Here is a 20,515-nt window from a genome sequence, read left to right as displayed (position 1 = left end):
TTATGGTAGTTTTTATTTGATTGAATAAATTCAATACGTTTAGGTGTCACCACAAAGGGTGCACTTAAAAAATAATAAATAATACGGGCTCGTGTGTGTATTAATTTTATATGGCATAGGGTACTTTGCTCATCTGTAGCACTTTATAGACAACTGTTATTTTATTTTGAAAACGTAACAGGAAGTGGCGTTTTTGATGCCGAGTGATTTGACTCTCTGGTGCTAATCAAAGTGCAACGATGTGGACCCAGGAAGGACCCATACGGGTTCTGTCTTAACATGTAACCCAAGGAACATTTATCGGGTCCTTTCGTGTCCGCTGCAGGTCTGCGAGCGGGGACAGATGTGGACAGGGAGGGGAGAGCAGCACGACTGTCCGTGGGTTTCTATGCGTTACCGGGGCAGCATCGTCAAACTTTCAAAATGAGGATCTTCATGTCTCTTCTGAAAAACACTAACCGCAAAATCGAGTATTACTCGAGATTTTCTCCGTCTCCGCTCTCCATCAAGCAATTTTTGGATTTTGGTAAGTAGAAGAAATGACCAAGATGACAACCTGGAGGCCTTTTTGGCCTTAATTGTGACATTCTTCTATCTGAGGAATATCTATGTCATAATTATAGGTCTGGGTTGTTATTAATAGAATAAGTCTGCCCTGAAACATTAGACGTTGCTGTGATCAGAAGCCCGCATTTGAATTAGTTGTTTACTTCGGCAGAACCCGCCGTAGCACACACACCCACACACACACATCTCATGCAAGCTGCTGTCCGTCTGTCGCAGTTTGTTTACTAGGGGAACAAGTGACAGTAGCCTCACTGCATGCAGGTATTTTCTTCCTGGCGGAATTAGCAGCACCTATCGCCTAACTCCCTTTTTTAATTACTCAGCAAAGGTTACTCGTGTGATCAGCTTCATCTGAGTGCACGAGTCATTGTAGTTTTAAGTGAAAGTTACATTGAGGACATTTCAAGGTGTAACAAAAGCCCCAATTTAAAAAAAAATGATGGGATTGTGCAGTATTTCCCCCTCTTTTAAACCACTCCAGCAGGAATCTAAACCAAATACATTTGCAAGACTCTGATACAAAACCTAAAATGCAAGATGTTGTATTAGTAGCTCTACTGAAAGTCTTTATTAATCCAGCTCTGATTAAATAAGTCATCTGTGTTATGTAAATGGTTCTCACAGCTGTGGGTTGGATGTGAAGTACAGGAAGTGTGCAGCACTTGTTTGTAGAAGGCAGCAAGTAATTGTTTATGTCAAGAGAGCAATAGAGCAAAATATATGGGTGTTTCAAAGGAAACAAAAGAGACTTCGGCTAAGGTTCACTAGATGCAGAGTCTGTGATTCCAAGGCTGAGTCAGTATTTAGTGAGTTCACTACCCTTCATATTGCTGAATCAGGGCTGCTCTGTGTTGAGCTGGGATGATGGCACATTTCCTTTCATTCTGGACAAGTGTGTATTTTTCCCAGCATACCACTATGTCTTACTGTCTCTTCTATACTGGCGTCTTGAGGTCACTCACTGGGCAACACAGTATCTATCTGTACAGGTTTCCTGTGGCACAACCTGTGATCGTAAGTATCCTTTAATCATATTTGATCTATGAATTACTGAAGCTTTACCATTGTTCATTTTTAAGAAGTGAAAGAGCAGATTATTCGCTGTGTTTAGTGGTTTTCTCTGCATAGGCTTAATAGGAGTCAATTACTTCTATGCGTGCAATTTGATGCACACATACTTTAAAAATGGGGGTATTTTTCAAATTCTGTAAATTATATATTGGTTGACTTGAATGTATAAAAGTTCTTTTAACCTGAGCTGTTTTCCGAAACGTCACTGAAGATTATAGTAAGTCAGTGATCTCAAACATAAATCTCCCTAACCTTGCCGTGACTCCCTCTCTCCACTGGAAAACAAGATTCATGATTTCCTTGTATACAGTCAAGTCCAAGTATTTGAAAATTTGACACTAGTTTTTATCATTTTAGTTCTGTACACCACAGAAATAAAACACCCAAGACGTGTTGTAAATGGAGACTGTCAACTTTAATATAAGATTTTCTTATCAAAAACATTGTATGAACCACCCTAGTGTTAAGGGGCTCAAATTAATTGGTTGACTAACATCACCATGATTACGGAGGTGATCACGGATGTCACCTGATGCTGGGTTTTTGTGCCAGACCTGTACTGTAGCTGCCTTTGCCTGTACTGTAGCTGTCTTTGTCTTTTGCCTTTTCTTGAGACATTTTGCCTTAATTTGTTCCTTCAGCGTGTGGAAATGCATACTTGGATTCAGGTCACGTGATTCACTTGACCATTACAGAAAGTTCCCCTTCTTTTTTGTGGGTTGCTCTCTCAGTATCCTTCAGGCCACTGTCAGTCTGTACAGTGTAAAGCACCATCTAAGGAATTTTAAAGCATCTGAATTTGAACAAGTTCATCTGGGAGCCATACTTCATGCCCATGCCACATTTCTACCTCTACTATGCTTCAGAGAGTGCTTCCTTCCCTTCTCCAGACTTTCCATTCTGATGATTTCTTTCTCATTTGTCCACAGAATGTTGCTGCACAACTCAAATCTGGACTTCTTTCTTTACCGGAGAAAGAATTTTTCAGCCTAATGCTGCCTTGCTTCACCTTTTAGTTGGTTACTTGTAAATGTATTAATGATGGAATAAAACACACCTGCCCACCGAAACAGCTGAGCTGCCAGTGTTTGAAATATTTTTCAGCTCCTAAAATGTTGTTTTATGTGTGGCTTGTATTCCCACAAGGTTTCTACAATACTTCTGACAAACTCTTTAAATTAAAACTTAAATCATATATTAATAGTTTTATTGGAAATCCACTACAGCAGCAGTGATTTTTGTCACTTTCAAAATGGCTTATGGACCTGACTGTGGTTCAGGCTAATGTTGGTGACTACAAAGTTGAGGGTATCAAATTAAAGGTTAGAAATTGAAATCCAACCTCCAGCCAGCTAAGTTTTGTCTACCGCTGTGTCCACTGGTGTGGGTTCTTATTTTTTTTTGACAAATAATTGTCATGAATGAGGTCTATAATGTTTGAGAAATAAAGAACAACTTGTAACATTTTAATTTGGGCTTTAGTCTATCGAGTTTTGGAAGTGCTTTACTAGAGCGAGATGCCAGGTGGGTTTCTTAGCTGAAAGAGGGGCCTTGTTTTACCTTGATTTTCTTCTGACAAAAGTAATGCAACAACGTTTTGGAAAGCCTAAAGTTTTGACGAAGACCCTTTTTCTCTCAGGCAGAGACAATGCGTGCGAGAAAACATCCTACGTGTTCTTGCGTAAGGAGCTGCCTGTGCGACTGGCCAACACCATGAGAGAAGTCAACCTGCTGCCCGATAAATTGCTGAGCCAGCCCTCTGTCAGACTGGTTCAGAAATGGTGAGACACTCCCCCCACAGTCTTATCTATTCTGCCACCAGACGATAAGGTTTTTAATGATAGCGGTGTAAAGTCGCATTTTTTGATCTATGTTCACTTTATTAGGTACATGCAGAGTTTTGTGGAGCTGCTGGATTATGAGAATCGAAAGCCAGAGGACCCTCACACTCTAAATGAGTGAGTGAATATTGCCTTGATTAATGATTCATAAATGAGGCCAGACTGTATGTACAGTAAGTTCAACACCCAGGTGCTGCATGCTGTCTTTATGACTACAGTTAATCCTCTTAGTACAGATAGATCTTTGCTGACTATACAAGTAATGTTGAGTATTTATTCTAAAACTATGGCCGTGTGATAAACACCCCCACATGACTGATAAACGCAGGCAGGAAAGTTGAGGGTATCACACGGATAAGGCAGCCTGTTTAGAGAGCACGTTTCCTACAATTGTTCAGTACATTAGAACTGAAAGAACCGTGACTTTAAGCTTGGTACTCATCCTGACTGAGCATTTAGCTTAAATCCACGTAATAACAACAACTTGATGCGCACAATGAATTAAGAGAGACAATGCTGATATGTTTTTATGGTCTTTTTAGTAACGGACAACAGTTATGGGTTAATTATTAGTGTAAGATAATAATGACCTCACTGTCAAACTCAAAACTTTATCTGGTTTCGATTTTTTTGTGTTTTATTTTAGCTTCCTGGAGCTCTTGATTGAGATCCGTAACCGGCACAACGATGTGGTTCCCACTATGGCTCAGGGGGTGATAGAGTACAAAGAAAAGTTTGGCTTTGACCCGTTCATCAGCAGCAACATCCAGTATTTCCTTGACCGCTTTTACACCAACCGCATCTCGTTCCGCATGCTTATCAACCAGCACAGTGAGTGTGAAAATCACTGACATTACAAGCAGAGTGCCTGTCATTGTAACTGATTGGTGTCTGTTACTGAGCTGTCTTTGTGTAAAAACTTTGATTTCTCCATGTTTCTGCTTCAGCTCTCCTCTTCGGTAACGATACCAACCCTGCTCATCCAAAACACATAGGCAGCATAGACCCCAACTGTTGTGTCGCCGAAGTCGTCAGAGGTGAGTCCAAGAAGGTCATTTGTGAAAAAATCTTTAAATACAGTCATTGCAATTCATATTCATGTTACCGTGGAGTAGTACTATAGTTGAGTGTATATTTGAATATGTATTGATTGAATTCTTTTGCTATGTTTATTTCACACCAGTAACTCTAGGCAGGGATGTAGACAAAATCTGACTCAGTCTATATTAATGGCATGATTACATAATGGTAGTTTTAGAATTCCAGCTGTGGCCATTCATAGCTGCACTCTCAGTGACCCCGTAAAGAACAGATACTACATTAGTGGTGTGTATCGGTCACAAATCTAACAATGTTCTTATTCACATGCTCTGCTCTGACTCATCTTATTTGGTCTCTTCCATCAGATGCCTATGACACGGCCAAGATGCTGTGTGAGAAGTACTACTTGGCTTCTCCTGAGCTCAAGATTGAAGAATTCAACAGTAAGTTTTGCTTTTGTGCAGCAGTCCATCTAAATGCATCTGTCATCAAATTACAGTGCGGAACTTAAGCTAGCACTAACATGACATGACTAACATAACTCGTCCTGCATTGCCCAACTCTCCCTGCCCTAAAACGGCTTCACTTTGCTCTGTACGGTCCACTACACTCTCCACAGCCCTCCAGGTAGGTTTCGTTTTCAACTTGCAATGAACGAAAACGCAAAAAAAAAACTCACCAAATGCGCAGCGATAGTTGTTCCTCTCTGATTAGTCAGAAAAGTGAGTCAGTCACTCTTAGAGCACCGCACGAGCTGTTTAGTGAAAGTTCTGTGTCACCAGAGGCTTTGCCTACACCTCTTCACATCAAGATAAGATATGGAGCATAATACTTTTTTAAAAAATATATATATGAAAAATTTAATATTGTAACTTTAACTATTTCCCCCTGTAATCTGTTGCTCAGACACTTAAAGCTTGTGGGTGCAGCTCGGGAGTCCAAATTTAGTCCCGTAATGAAAAAAATGTCTACCATCTCATTTACTTCAAAATAACTAGCTTTGAGTGTGTGCACCGAATACTTTTCTTTTTCAGTGAAGGCCCCTAAAAAGCCCATCCAAGTAGTGTATGTGCCCTCTCATCTGTTCCACATGCTGTTTGAGCTTTTCAAGGTGAGTAATGCAGCATTATTTAAACCAAACTGACTCAGTGTGACTATAAATCTTTAAGGACACGTGCTGAGCTGAGGTAATTAACTCTGCGGGTGTTTGCAGAACTCAATGAGAGCCACTGTGGAACTTCATGAAAGGAGTAATGATGTTTTGCCACCAGTAAAGGCCAAAGTCACTCTGGGTAAAGAGGATCTCTCGATAAAGGTAAATCAGACACTAGTACACACACAGAACATCAGTGTGAGAAAATGTGGTATTTTTTTCCCATTTGTCTTTCCTGCTTTCCTCCTTCAGATCAGTGACAGAGGAGGAGGAGTTCCTCTGAGGAAGATAGACCGTCTCTTTAACTACATGTACTCCACTGCCCCTACACCAAGTCTGGAGCCAGGAGCTGTCCCACTGGTACACTCTCACATTAAATGATAGCACTTCCAGCCCCGTTGACCACTTTTTGTTATATATGGTCAGACATGTGGGAAATTTCACTTCTCCCCTCCATGCAGGCTGGTTTTGGCTACGGTTTGCCTATTTCTAGGCTGTATGCCCGATACTTCCAGGGGGACCTGAAACTCTACTCCATGGAGGGCGTTGGCACAGATGCTGTCATCTATTTGAAGGTAAAGTGACACAGTCAGGAAGTGTGTGTTGTAGTGACTTTACATTCTGAATTCAAACCAGTAGTTTTGACATTAACCAAAGAGATAAAATCAATTTCCATATCTGTCTGAAGAACCAGGAGATGATTAGCGTGTCTTAGCTCAGAGACTGGCAAACAGTTACCCTGACATGTTGTGGCTTGTGTAACCTGTGCATAAGTGACTTTGTAAACTTTGATTTCAGACAGACAAATGTGTTAGTAATTACCTACTTAGTAATTAGCCTCTTTCCTTCTCCACCTGTACTGCAAGTAAGCAGTTGGTATGAAAACACAAAGCATAACACACCTCTCTACAGCAAAGGGGACTTAAAAATGCTGCAAAGCTCATTAATCGACCTGCCGTGTTCCTCACTTGCGTTTAGTTGTCACAAAGTAACATGTGTCACTATGATTCAAATGCGATAAGTGCAAGGATTTTCACAAGCCCTTCTGACCTTAGAAGATGTAAATTCACTTGATAACTTTGATGGTGGTGGGAGAAAGGAGACATTTGTATGTCTTTATATTTATGTGTTTAATGTTGTAAAGAGGTTTTTAAGTTTTTTAGAGTCGCTACACTTGTAATGCCTCTGATCACAGGTAGCTTACTTGGTACAGTTGTTTGTAATAAGCTGATTAACACGGTAACACTTTTACATTAACTAACTGGTGTCGATCTTTCCATTTAAACTTTAATCAGAAAGCACATTTCTGGGTGTCAAACTAACACATTTTTGAAGCAACATTATTTTTGGAGTGGCTGAAAAAGAAAACCAACATTAATCTAACATGGCCCAAATCTGAATTTAAGGAAAGGATAAATTTTTTTTTTCCAGAAACTGTTGAACTTTCCCTTCTTTAAACATACACTATTGAGTTCTCATTCGATTGTGTTTTGCTCCTCTATTTACAGGCCCTGTCGAGTGAGTCCTTTGAACGCCTTCCTGTCTTCAACAAGTCAGCATGGCGGCATTACAAGACAAGCCCCGAAGCTGATGACTGGAGCAACCCCAGCAAAGAGCCACGTGATGCCAGGAAGTCAATATACAAAGAGTTAGATAGAAGAGTTAGATAGTAAGAAGTCTAACTAGCAGGCCAACAGATAGCTCTGCTGGCCCGGCCCTCTGCTGGCACCTGAATGGCCGCACTCACATATGCCCAGAGCATGACGATGAAATGTTGCCCTTGGGTAAACAATTTGTTTTGGATCAAAAAGACTTTTACATTCCGGTGGGTCAAGCTTTGGAAAAGATGGATGACCTTGACTTAAATCTCAACCCAATGGCAATGACCTTCATCAGCATAGCTCTCATTGTTGTGGCATTCCATTAGCTCTCCCATGGTGGAAGTTTAAGCGAACCGATTTTGGTGAATCTTTTTAAAAGTAGACTGCATTTTTCCACCCATTACTTCCCCCCCAAGTTCCACTGATATCTCTCCCTCTGCCTCATGCACAGTTTGGTCTGCCTCGTGTTTGCTTCATAGGCCTCTGTCTGACTAGGCCATGCACTGCTCATTGAGGGTTTTTCTCACTCACTTTTACCATCAGTGAAGCCTTGTATTTGGTTTTGTCCCTCTTAAACACGACCAGAATCAGGAGGGTTTGGGTTTCAGTGAACCAGGGAGAGGAGGAGGTTTGATTTCCAATTCTTTTGGGAGGCACTTTTGACTCAACGCACAATTAGGCCAGTGTGTCATTGGCGTACTAAAGACTTGTTTTGGTTGCACTCTATTTATACTTGGAAAATGAATGAGGATTTATCCTACTACATATGAGAGAAAATTATAAGTCTTAGAGAAATTATAGTGAGCATTCCAACTAGAGGACACCTTATATTTAAAGACCGGAAAGCCAGGGTTTATATTTTACGTCTCTGAGAGAAAGAGTTACTATTAGAAACATATGATTTTTAAAAAATATGCCTTGAAGGCTTTAAATTGACTTAAAAATGAAGAATAATAGACTTTTCTTTTTCTACTTTACTCTCAGAAGTTAAGCAACTGGCCAACCCGCAGGGCTAAACGTCTGATATTTCTGCTTGCAAGAAAACACCCTACCCCCTAATTTAACAACTACTAAAGGACCAACCGCACATCTGTAGGCTGCTGATGAAATGCCACCATGCCAGCTTTGTCTGTTATGTAGCTTCATCCGCACCAGCATAATGTCTTGTTTAAATCCTCTCAGATGAAAATAGACCTCATGCATCAAATTAGGTCTGTAACAGTGGGATTTAACCATGACATCCTCTTTCTACCCCTGTGAATTTGAATATGCTGTTTTTATTTTTTATTTTATATTGATTACTGAAAATGTCAGGATTAGAATATGCCAAAACATAGGAAAGGTTCCTCATTTATTTTATTCTTGAAAAAACTCCTACTATTTAAACATTGTGCATGGTTTACTTTTACACAATTCACAATTGGAATTGTTTTTCAGGTTGTTTTTAAATGTCAGTGGACAGTCTTCTTCATGTAATGGGAAGTCGAGCAGCACTGGAATTTTACTATTTGGTAAACACAGCCAAGGAAATTTTGGTTTCTGAAAGAGAGCCAAACTCCAAACCACTAAAGCATCCCTAGGTAGTAAATGTTACTGCGTCAAATCACAAGTTATGTTCAGGAACTTTATGTGTGCACTTTACTACATATTTTTCCCCTCAAATATCTTTGATACAATCAATTAAAACCTCCGTAAAGCTTTTTAGCAGGAGATTTATTGTGATCACATTAGTTCCCAGGCCAGCACTTTATTATAGCAACACAATTTTGAAGCTACTTAAAAAGACCAGACTTTAGTCTGATGTTTGGCCTGAACCTGCACCCATTTGTAAAGATGGCATGATGGGGATTTCAGCAACCTGAAGTGACTTCGTTTTCTCATCTCTTATAGCTCGGCCTGATGTGAAAAAGAAAGGAGTGTAGATGAAGAATGTAGAAAGAGACGCTTCGGTTTGGAGGATTTCCTCTCCTTGTCGATTCGTCATTTTTCAGGCACACTGTAAGCTTTCGTTCATGCCAATGAAGGAAACGTGCCAGTCTCTGTGACAAGCCTGCTGTAAATGAAATGTTATTTGATAAAGACAGTTCAACATCCCTTTTATTCGGCCTCCCTGTGATGTAGTTGTGATTACATTTAACAGCTAATGATCAATTTAGATTTGTGTGGTTTAGAGGCCGGAAGAACATCCACTTTCAGTAGTTGTCAACCAGACTGTCTCTGCACCTGTGGTATTTTAGAAAATACTTTACATCTATGTATGATATATACACAGCCAGTGTGGAGTGATTGTGATTGGTTTTCCATCTTAATGTTCCTCCATCTTAAACAAATGTATTCCTTACTGGGAAGGCAGTCACACAAATATATGATTAAACATATGCAAATAATGTTACATTAACATAGACCAAAAAGGTGATAGAGCAGTCTTACAATTTGATTCAGCATGAGATCAACTTAGAGTACTGTCAAATCTGACAATAAAAAAATGTACTGTTCTGTGTGTAATTTGTCTCTGAAGTAATTTTGTTTTGTCATTTTAAACTGAGAAAATCTTGACCTTTTATTTCACATTCACTTCCATATTTTGTTTTATTTACATATCAAGACAGTTAACGAGTTAGGATTTAAAAAAAAAAAAAAAAAACACATTCCCAAAGTTTGTACATATAGTGCAGAATAACATGTAGTGCTTACAGGACATTTTCTCTACATTGCATTATTTATTGTTCTGTGGTGGAAGAGCGGTTTGCTCCAGCCTGAAATGGGGAGCAGACCTGAGAACAGGAGTTGTTACATACATTTGCCATAATAGCTAAGAAAACAACAGGGTTATGTTTCTGCTTTTGAAAACCTGACAGTTCACCTGGAAGGTGCAGTTGTTTATTTCAAGTATCATCAGTGTCCTAGAGAAAGGCTGCATCTCCGATGTTGCCAGGTTTGATTAACTGCTGACATCATAAAACATCTAAAAAGCAAAAAAAAAAAAAGTGCAAAACACTGATTGATTTAATATGAAAACCTGTTACAGGGCTTTTAATAGTGAAAATTCATGTCTACTGATCAGTTAGTATGATACATGACAGTTGTGGGGCCTACTGAATGGCTGTGGATTAAAAGGTTTGCATGGCACGTAACTACAAATTATTACATATCCTCTACAGTAGGGGTGGTCTCCATTACTCATTTTACATTCATGAAGAAGCCTACCACAATCAGGTTTTTGGAATTATTTAAGAGGCGTTTTGCAGATTAGGTACATGAGAACAGTCAAGTCTTTATGGGTGTATTTCACCACCTTTTGGTCTTTGGAGCATTATGTTAAGTTTTAGATTTCATACATAGAAATATATGATTTTTGTCTGGAACTGCTTTTGATTTTTGTCTGTTAAAGTGGTTATTACAGTAGTATGTGAACAAGTTTACCAAGGGAATTAAAGCTTGTGAATCACTCTTACTGAACATTTTATGTTTTCTTTTTTTTGTTGCAAAAATAGCAGAAGCTAGAACTGACTATGTGTTTGTGAGCCAAGAGGTTGTCCAAAGCCTTACCTTCACTATTCTAAGGGTGCAGTGTCTCTCAGCTGGTTCTTAACTGTTATTTCTATACATGCACAAATTACACCGATCTAGATTCTGTCAGTTTACAGGACCTGTTAAACTTGTCAGACACAGTTCTTCTGTAACTTTGTGCCTATTCACATCTAGATCTCACTACAGTTACACAAAGTTTCTCCTCCTTACAAAGAATGCTAAACTAAACAGAACAGGACAAAAACAGTGAAGGGATAGTATGAGCAGGAGGCTGGGACAGTCTGTATCACTGCTGGACAATCCAAAGCAAATCTTCTTGCAAGATGCCGGACAGGATTCTGGACTGTCTTATAATATGTGACACTGTGTACATATATCCTCTTTCTTTTCTTCTTTCTTCTTCCTTCTGTTCGCTTTGCTGCCCACACAACAGAAACAGTGATGGCTTCTTTTCTGGAGCTCAGACCTACATTTCCTTTGATCAGCATCCTAGAGGATAACTGTTTCACTATCCAGCCAGTTTTTAAAGGAGTGTATCTGTGTGCATGTGTGTGAGCAGTCCCCCAGGCAGTGTACTGTGAGTGTACTGTGTATGTGTGAGTGTGTGTGTGTGTGTGTGTGTGTAAGTGAGCGTGTACAACAGTCCATTTACTTCTCGTCTTCGTCCCCTTCACTCATGCTGCTTATAGAAGCAGTTGCTCCTTTTGGAGAGGCTGGGGGTGAGGGCCGTGCATTGTGCCAGCGGCTGATGGGAGATGGGGGTGAGGGAGAGCGCAAGGGGGACAGTTCACGGGGAGGGCTGTTGCAGGGAGACTCTCTGGGAGACAAAGCATAGGACAGCATTCGACCACTGCGCTCCTGAAACACCTGTTTCTGTACAGAAGGAAACCGGGAAAGAGATATTTTGAGACAGTTCAGTGAAAAGACTATCAAAAATCAATTAACACTGCAAAAATTTTACAATGACCAAACTCTGAGCTTTTTTGATGAACCAATAAAAGAACATCATAGCACTGAAGATATATTTTAATTTTAAATCAAGGCTCAAACTTTTACAATTCCCTCCACATATAATGCTGATGCCAATTTCAAATTTATGACAGTGAGGACATGCTTACCCAAGTCCCATCCGGTCCAAAAAGTTCTAAGAAGTTGCCAATAAATTCCCTGGATTTCTCTTCCCACTTCTGAATAAGGTCATGACTCTTCTCCTCCACACGGTAAACGAAATGTTTGCTCTTCTCCTCTACTGTGCGAACCTTCTCCTTCATACGATCCACTTGGTTCTGCAGTCGATACTTCTTCTCCTGAGGGACTCAAAAATTGAGGGAAAGCCATTTAACAGAATTGTTTAACCATTAAAGGACATAAATCTCTGTTTATAGATTTTATGTTATCAATTCGTGGCTCAGTTAAACTGGTGAACTGCAGCCCATGAAAAAAAGGTCCACATCATAGTTGCATTACACATTAGAGCATTCAATGTGGCTGGAGACCTTTCTACATGTTTTGTGCTCCATACATGCCATGTCACTTTTATACAACAAAAGAAAAACACTTCCTTCAATTTGCCAATACTGTAGCATCAAACAAAAATAACATGATCTTTGTGCAATAAAATTGTATTTCTCTAAAGCATATATTGCATTGTGAGCTGGCTGTAATCTCGTAGCTGTCTGTATATGACAAACACTCTGACTTCCTTGATTTTAAAACATGGCAGATAAGTAAGCTGAATATCGATAATCAAGTTAAAGGTTACAGACATTTAGGTGTAATTGTTCAAAGACAGTTAAGGAACTTGTTCTCCAGCTACATTTATGTAATACAACTGTGTTTCCGTAACAGTTATGTACATTTAACTCAACTGAAAAACTAACGTAAATGCAGAAGTAAATGTCGCAACATTATAGTGACATGTGGAACATGGCCTTACATTGATATAGCTGACATTAAGCTCCTTGGCTGTGTAGCCACGCTGGAGGTTGCGACGGGCGTAGACGTCATAGTCTCTGACAATTCTGGTGATTATATCAGATGTTGAGATCCCCTCTGTCCGTTGTGTGGGCACAAACATCCCTAATTTTCACACAAAAAAGTTTGGAAACTATCAGAGTGACCTTTTTTATGAAAGAAGAAATCTGTTATATGGGTTTATATGGGGTCATCTTCCTATAGGGCATCATATACTGACCTGCCTCCTTAATGTGTTTATAAACGTCCTCACTTCCTGCTGAGGAGTATGGGATATCATCATGAGCCACAAAATCGATCTGAGAAATAATCAAAGGACACATACTATATTGCAGAAAACAGTGCACTGGCACAAGACATGACGTAACTCACAAAGCTGGTTTATCAAGTTAGAGGTTTACATAATATAAATCATTTAGCAGATAGGTAAACAAACACAGTGTCAAGTAGCCCTGCATGGAGCTGTATTAACAAAATGTTCAAACCTGTTCTGCTTAAAGGAGTATACCTGTCAAGACCAGTTCATAGGCTGGGCCTGGTGCTATGGATGACATAATTTTTCTGAAATTACTCACCTGGTTGACAGGTGTCAGTAAAATTACTATTCAATCATACACAGGAGAGTGAAACAAGACTAAATAAGATTAGATTAAACATTTAATTAAATTAAAACTGTAATATTATTATTAGATTCATTACATTAAAAATGTAATATTAAAAAATAATAGTTCAAAAGTATTAAAATGTAATTCATGTATATTAAATTAAAACAAATTAAATTTAAAATAACTAACTTGTTTAAACAGTGTCTCTATTTTTACCTAAACAACTTTCATCCTTTTATGGGGTAAATCTACATTTAGTGGCTGCCTTCAGATAACTGGCCATGAAACCACCTGACCCTGATTGTTTAATGTGCTGTCAAACAAATGAGGATCTTAAGAACCCATGTGGATTTTGAGGAAAACAGAAACAGGTGTCTGCTAACAGAAGGTTGTACTGGTGATTCATAACTTCCATCAGACAGGACCTGCTTTTAGCACTCAAATGCTTTATGAACTTATTTTTGGACCAGAATGTCAAGGCTGACACATCTTTTACATTCAATAGTTTCTTGTAACTCAGCCAGGTAGCAGCTACTTTAGGAAATGTGAATATACTTGTGAATACAGCCCTTGCATGCTTCATGCACTGTTCATACTGTACTCGGATACTGTAGAGAACGCACCTTGTGTTTCTCTAGGAACTCGGGCGTGAGGGTCCAGGGTGCGTCTCTTAAAACCTCATCAACATAGCGGCAGTGCCTCAGCGCTTCATAACGTTCAAGCTCTGTCATGACTGTGAAACCCTTGTATTTATGGGTCAGCTCATCACTGCATACTGTTCCACACACGGGAGAGAAACCCCATAAAACAAACAATCATATCAGTTAGACAAGTTTGCATGGGTTAGTTTCAAAAGTAGTGCGTGTCTTTGTTGTCTCAGTGGGTCTGTCCTACCTCCTACTATGAGGTAAGTGTTGGGGAAGAGGTTCTTGGCCTGCATGAGAGCACGGGCGTGTCCAGAGTGGAACAGGTCAAAGATGCCATCTGCATAGACTCTGACTGGCCGGTCCACTAAAAGCACACACACACACACAGCAGTACAGCATAGTCACACCAAAATTAAACTTATTCAGTAGTAGTCCCTAAGAACTAGATGGAGCCAATCCCAGCTGATACTAGGTGAGAGAACCAGGACAGACAAATCCAACCAGACCAGGACAGACAAATCAGTCCCATTCACACCTACAGGCAGTTTTAGTTAGTTACCTATTAACCTGACTGCATGTGTTTAAAATGTGGCAGGAATTCGCAGTACCCATAGAAAACCCATCCAGAGGGTTGGATGTTCTCCCTACGCTTGCGTGGGTTTCCTCACAGTACTTTACTTTCTTCCCACAGTCCAAAGACGTGCAGTTAGGTAAGTTGGCGGCTCTAAATTACCTGCAGGTGTGAATGATTGTTTGTTTCTATGTGTGGCATCTGATAAACTGGCAACTTGTGTACACTGCCTCTCACCCAGTGATAGCTGGGATTGACTCCAACACCTCTGGGGCTTTTAACAGCATAAGCAGTTTAAATAATGGATGCATAGGGACACAGATTAAATACATTTATTGTATGAAATTGTCTTTCAGTTATAAAATTTGTTTCTTTTCACTTGATTTATTAAGAATTTCTGACAACACTGAAACTTTAACCACCCCTGTTCTCCCACCCTCTAACCCCCAGCGTCTGAAACCAAGCGGCCACACCCTAGGTGACTGCAGGAAAATTACCAGTAGAAGCAGTAAAGATAACAGTAGCAATAGTGGTAATAGAAGTAGTGCTAGAGGTAGAAGTACTGGTGGTAGTGCAATGGCAATAGTAAATTCTACTTGTAGAAAAAGTAGCTATAATCCTTGCACAAGGAGAAATTCCAGTTTTAAAAAAGAAATGCTTTAGTATTGTGATGAAGATAAACATGACCGCTGGCAAAGGAAAAGAGAAAACAAGGCAGGAAGAAATCTACCTGGGGTGCCTCTGCGGGCCTGAGTGATGGTGAGTTTCTCATGAGGGGCACGACAATCACAGCTGGTCTCTGTGGCAAAGATAGCGGGCTCTGTCAGAGTCTGAGAAAAAACGACCAGAAGAAAAAACAGAAGACACAGAGTTATAAGAAAAAAAACATCAAATATTTTTTTTGGAAGATGAATGAGGCATTGAGTGGAATATCGTGTGATGGAAAGTCATCCATCTCTTTAGTTGCACATAATATGCCTCCCTCTCCAGGTTCACTTCAGTTACAGGAACTTCTATGAAGGTATTGACCAGAGCTTTTGCTGTTTGCTCCAAATACAGTGGACTGAGAGACTAAGAGAGCTGCACTCAGTGCTATTGATCACTCTGTGTGAGAGCAGACATTTACGCCTCTGTATGCAACCTGGCCAGTATTTTCCAATAACTACATGTAAAAAAAAATAAGTTAAAGAAAGGGTCAAGGCAACTGGACATGGAAAGGCAGTACAAGAAAAGACTAATGACACTGAAGTTGAGGTGTTGCAGTTGGACCGAAAATGTGTCTTTGTGTGCCATCTGTTGACTGCAGGGAATACTCTGAATCTCATTCACACCAATCAAAGAGAATCGGAGTCAGTAGAAAGCGGAAAGCTGTGGGAATGTGAGAGGAGGATGGAATAATGAAAACAGATTTAGTCTCTGTAGACGAGACAAGAAACTGACGTCAACACGCCCTCTAAGAACAGCAACAAAACCTGGCATGACAACATCCTCCAGAGATTTTACTAAATCAGAGCTTAAGACACTTACATTATCTAATACCAAGCGCAATGCAGATAGCTTGCTTTTTTCAGGTTTTTGTGTGTTATACTAAAACAATTATGCCAGTGGGGGGGACTCTTATTTGTGGTCCTCATAGTGCTGAGAAAAGATGTTTATAGGACATTTACAAGTTACATTGATTACCTCCCACCTCCTGAACCTACTCCATCCTAACAATGGCTCAAAATTGTTCTGAGATGTTCCGCAAATTCATCATGCTATATGATTACACTGATGATACCCCTTATCTCCACTGAATCTGCAGAATAAAGAGACTTGTTTTGACTTACAAATTATTAGCAAGACAGATTTCAGTTTCCATATAAAGGTTGAAAAAATAAAGCCTCGACACAAATCATTATATAGGACAACCTACAGTTTTCAGTGGCAAACAAAAGCATTTAATCATGCATAGCATGTAAAACCTAGCTTTTAATATGGTCAGAAAAACCTAAAGAATGAATATAATATTATATTGACCATGCTACTGCAGCCAACATGTGTTACATTTTACCAAAATAAAGCTCCAATCATCTCACCTTGTTTTGTCTTATTTCACTGGAACTTATGTGCCTTTCTGCCCCAACACACAAAGCATTCCCAAGATAAGATGCCTAATGTCACAACATGCCGTATAGTTGTTGAATGGCAATTTCATTATTACTTTATTTAACTAAATAACTTTACAATTAGACATGTAGGCAGCTATTTGTATGTCTGTAAGAAACAGGTGGTTTAGTGGTGGGCAAGTGGATTTTAATGGGCATGCATGAAACTGCCAGTATCAGTATCAAAAGTATCAGTATATATAAAATCAGGCAATGCAGATTATTTAAATATGTTGATTTTAACACTCTTTTATGGTGTCTATTTACTGTTTCGACAATTCCTCACAAACGGATCTGTCTGCAGCCAAAACAACAATGTGCACAGGGGAAGCACTTGTCATTATTTGGCTGAACTTAGAACAGAGCAGAGGGCAAAGCTTGAACTTAAGTGACCAGTGGCAGGCTGGACTATTGGGATGAGTGCTGTGAGCATGCTCAGCAGATCCCACTCTGGCACAAGGAAAGAACATCTGGCATAAGAAGGATTAAAGCTGAAAAAAATAGAAAAACTAACAAAAGACAAACACAGGAGCACAAGGACATGAGAAAATAGCTGTGACTACCTCAAAAGAGAAGAGGCAGGATTCTGTATGATGTAGGAAGAGACAAACAGAGATGCCAGGATGAGGAATTACACTAAAGAAGACAAGAGAAGGACAGACTCCAAAAACAGGAGGCTATGTGTCCTTACTGCTGCAATGTCCTCTCAGCAGGAAATTTACACTGTGTTGTCCACTGTGCAAACCTTGTCCTTCTTTGGCAGCACACACAGATACATTCAAACACACGCTGTCTATTCAGCATTCTGAGCATTTCCCACAGGCATATTGTCCAGGGGATCGCTTTCATAACAGTGGGTGCAGGCAGGACCCTTTGTCTTTCTCCCTCTCCTTGTCACACACACTCTACACACAGCCCAAAACATATATGAACAGGAAAATACACAAACACCCCTACCGTCCGCGGATGGGGGCAGGTATGTTCAAGCTCCTCCATTATTCCCAAAGACTCATGGGATGCGGCTGTGGTCCCTCAATTCTGTGACTCAGCATCAGTGAGATGATGCCTCTCTCCTTAGCACTCTGTCCTCTCTTTTCTCTGTTCCCCCGCCCACTCCCTGCTCTGCCTCTGTCTGTCCTCCCCCCCTCCCCTCTGATCCCCTGTTGCTAAGAAAAGGAGGTGGTGAAGAGTTCTCACTCTGCACCTATTTCTTGGTACCAAAGGGATGTTGTTTGCCTTTGCTTTATGCATGTTGTTGTTGTTATATGCAGACATCTTACATTAAAACATTCCAGATTGCTGTGACATGAATGTAAACTTTACACCTATCTATAGGTAACTGAGTACTAATTCGTCCTGCATGGGATCTGCAAGCACAAGTGACAGCTGTGCAAAAACAAATCAGGATAGAAAAAGGAGGGAGACACCAAAAGCCCAATAATGGTTTGTGTTTAGATCGTTATCACAGCCTACCTCTTAATTCTTTGCAAATAGTAATTAAGGGGGCCTCAAGTTAATTTGGGGTCTTAATATGCAGTCAGATTCATTTAAAGAGATCACTGTAAAAGAACAAAAAGCTCAGAAATTACAAATTTGAGAAAACAAAATTATTATGGTTTGTTTGTGCATGAAAAGCAAGTCGTTGTATTTGGGAACTGTGAGTAAGTCATTGTGCCAACAAACGATCTCTGCTCGTTCACAGACTCTAGGCTGAGCTGATGAGCTCTCGCCATGGCGACGGAAAAGAGGAGAGAGCGCCACGAAACAACCAATCAGAGAGCGGCTACGGCAGTTCAGAGGTGAGGATTGGTGGAGTGGTCCACAGGACCATCAGTGAAAGAAGGTTTATGGCACTGAGTAGAACCGTCAACAAACTAGATATGGAGTTGATAATAGACTATAATATTGTATTAGACATATAACATTCACATGGCCCTAACCTGATCTGTGGAAATTTGTTTTGACTTAAAGACAAAGTTCTCAGTCGAACATTGCAGAGCTTAACGTAAAGCTTCACTGGTCGCCTGCTTAATCTATTTAAAGTATTCAGTTGTATCGAGTCGAATAGGTCTTTGAGACAGGACGTGAACTTACCTTCAACGGTCCTTTCCTGCAACAAAGATGCGCAGCAGCTACGCAGCATGAACGCACTTTACGTCTCTGTTTCACCATGGTGCCCCCAAATCAAACAATAGGAGGAATAACCTTTTATGTCTGTGTGGCACTGGCTTTTCTGGCCACTAACTGCAAGGGAGGAGTTTCTCTGCTCCTGGGTGCAGCAGAGCGATAACAGTCCGTCTGTGCAGTTTGTTCAAAGGACAAATCAACTGTTCACCGCTGATGAGCTGCGACAACTGTGCTCACAGTCCACACAGCAGTGCAAGTACAGTACAGATCAGACAGCTCCACATTCAGGAAGTTCTACTGGGGACGACCTTCTTCATACAATCGGCAACTTGTAGCTGCATACATTTTGATCAGCTAAATAACGTACAAAACAAAAACAGACAAACAAACAAAACAAACAAACATAAAAAACTTGGTCTTGCCTGTACTTAAGAGAGGGACAACATATAAACCTGCAGCAAAATAGCCTACACGTCCCCAATATAAGCAATATGACTGGAGCAATAAATCCATTGTACTGTATATGAACAGACTTTCCCGTTGATTTATAGAATGAAACACCACAGTAGTCTGCGGCTATGGAGGACAAAACACCTTTTGTGTTCTGCTTGTTAGACGCAGTGTGGTGTGGTCCCAAAATCTGGGACAGGACTCTATTGTTCTGTCCATAGCCCCGCTTTTCGCTATGGAAACAAGCAACATGTGAAATTACACAAACAAAAGACTGAGAATCCTAAATTGAGGATTGTATGATTCACATCATAGACTCATAGTCAGTAAACCAAAACAATCCCTATACTTACTGATACTTATATATCAGTGCAGATAAGCTTTATTAATTACCTCTCTAAAGTCAACATTATCCTCCAAAATTATTATAAATGTCAATAAAAATTGGAACATTGAACATTATTACATATAGATTATATATTTATTTAAATATATAATCTATATAAAATCTATTTCTACTTTATTTTTATTGCCACAGTCTATCTAACTGTCTTTTTCTCTCTTGTGTGCAGGATCAAATTGTTTTACTTTGCATTTAATCTGTTTGACCTGTTGTCAAAATGTAGTTTAGATAGGCCTGTGCGTCTTTTCCTCTTTTCTAAACAAAGAATAATAAAGAAAAAAAAAAAAAACGAACAATCTCATTTGGATGATTTTAGGTGAAAACACTGTATCATATACAAAAGAATTTCCTGTCGGTCTGTCTCTCAGTTGCTCATAAAGTCCCATAAATAAATAAAATAATAAAATAAATTAATTAATCAATGCTGTAATTAATTAAAAATAAAAAAAAATCAATCTATATATTGCCACTAAGAATAATACACCTGCAGCTTTGATGTAACCCATTAGAATTATTATTGTATTCCATTGTATTTCTATAATGATTTCTACATTTATTTCATTTTACATTTATATATTTGTATATTATTTTATTTCTATTTATTCATTTTCAATTTTATTTATTTCCACAATATTTTCATATTTATTTCCACATTTAGTTATTGATATAATGTACATTTACATTTATTTTAATGTTCTTGCATGTAATTTTGTATTTGTCTGTGCGTCTTTTGGGCTCCCATACTTGCCGAATTAGCTACAAAGCAAAAACGTGCCTCACATAAAC

The 20,515-nt window shown here is 39.5% G+C and overlaps 2 protein-coding genes across 3 annotated transcripts; one reads left to right on the top strand and one right to left on the bottom strand.

Annotated features, from left to right (window-relative positions):
- The first annotated feature begins 203 nt into the window (after positions 1-203).
- pdk3a (pyruvate dehydrogenase kinase, isozyme 3a) lies at positions 204-9,779 on the top strand. The gene is made up of 12 exons (XM_067486966.1): positions 204-526; positions 3,278-3,419; positions 3,525-3,596; positions 4,126-4,310; positions 4,427-4,516; positions 4,886-4,963; positions 5,555-5,631; positions 5,734-5,835; positions 5,926-6,033; positions 6,135-6,248; positions 7,182-7,342; positions 9,165-9,779. The coding sequence occupies exons 1-12, from the start codon at positions 424-426 to the stop codon at positions 9,172-9,174; spliced, it is 1,242 nt and encodes a 413-aa protein (XP_067343067.1). The 5' UTR covers positions 204-423; the 3' UTR covers positions 9,175-9,779.
- A 704-nt stretch (positions 9,780-10,483) lies between these two features.
- Positions 10,484-19,363, bottom strand: LOC137105017 (choline-phosphate cytidylyltransferase B-like). Of its 2 annotated transcripts, none has more exons than XM_067486967.1 (8): positions 18,844-19,363; positions 15,333-15,432; positions 14,279-14,395; positions 14,008-14,159; positions 13,000-13,078; positions 12,742-12,884; positions 11,924-12,112; positions 10,484-11,678 (listed from the first exon to the last, which is right to left on the bottom strand). In XM_067486967.1, exons 1-8 carry the CDS (start codon positions 18,919-18,921, stop codon positions 11,454-11,456), a joined length of 1,083 nt encoding a protein of 360 aa, XP_067343068.1. In that variant the 5' UTR covers positions 18,922-19,363; the 3' UTR covers positions 10,484-11,453. The 2 variants fall into 2 exon arrangements, with proteins under 2 accessions (XP_067343068.1, XP_067343069.1); XM_067486968.1 differs by lacking the exon at positions 18,844-19,363 and adding an exon at positions 17,707-17,870.
- Between the last annotated feature and the right edge of the window lie 1,152 nt (positions 19,364-20,515).

Source organism: Channa argus, chromosome 19, assembly GCF_033026475.1.
Source record: "Channa argus isolate prfri chromosome 19, Channa argus male v1.0, whole genome shotgun sequence".
NCBI classification, from domain to species: domain Eukaryota; kingdom Metazoa; phylum Chordata; class Actinopteri; order Anabantiformes; family Channidae; genus Channa; species Channa argus.
Note: the sequence above shows the minus strand (reverse complement) of the source record. Positions and strands in the feature narration are given on the sequence as shown.

Bases quoted from the DNA above. Each gene is read 5' to 3' on its own strand.
- pdk3a (XM_067486966.1), top strand. From the start codon at position 424: ATGAGGATCTTCATGTCTCTTCTGAAAAACACTAACCGCAAAATCGAG. The intron at 4,311-4,426 runs GTGAGTGTGAAA...TTTCTGCTTCAG, and splicing joins CATGCTTATCAACCAGCACA to CTCTCCTCTTCGGTAACGAT. The intron at 4,517-4,885 runs GTGAGTCCAAGA...CTCTTCCATCAG, and splicing joins TGTCGCCGAAGTCGTCAGAG to ATGCCTATGACACGGCCAAG.
- LOC137105017 (XM_067486967.1), bottom strand. From the start codon at position 18,921: ATGGTGAAACAGAGACGTAAAGTGCGTTCATGCTGCGTAGCTGCTGCG. The intron at 15,433-18,843 runs GTAAGTTCACGT...GTTTTTTCTCAG, and splicing joins GCAGGAAAGGACCGTTGAAG to ACTCTGACAGAGCCCGCTAT. The intron at 14,396-15,332 runs GTAGATTTCTTC...GTGTGCTTTTAG, and splicing joins GGCCCGCAGAGGCACCCCAG to TGGACCGGCCAGTCAGAGTC.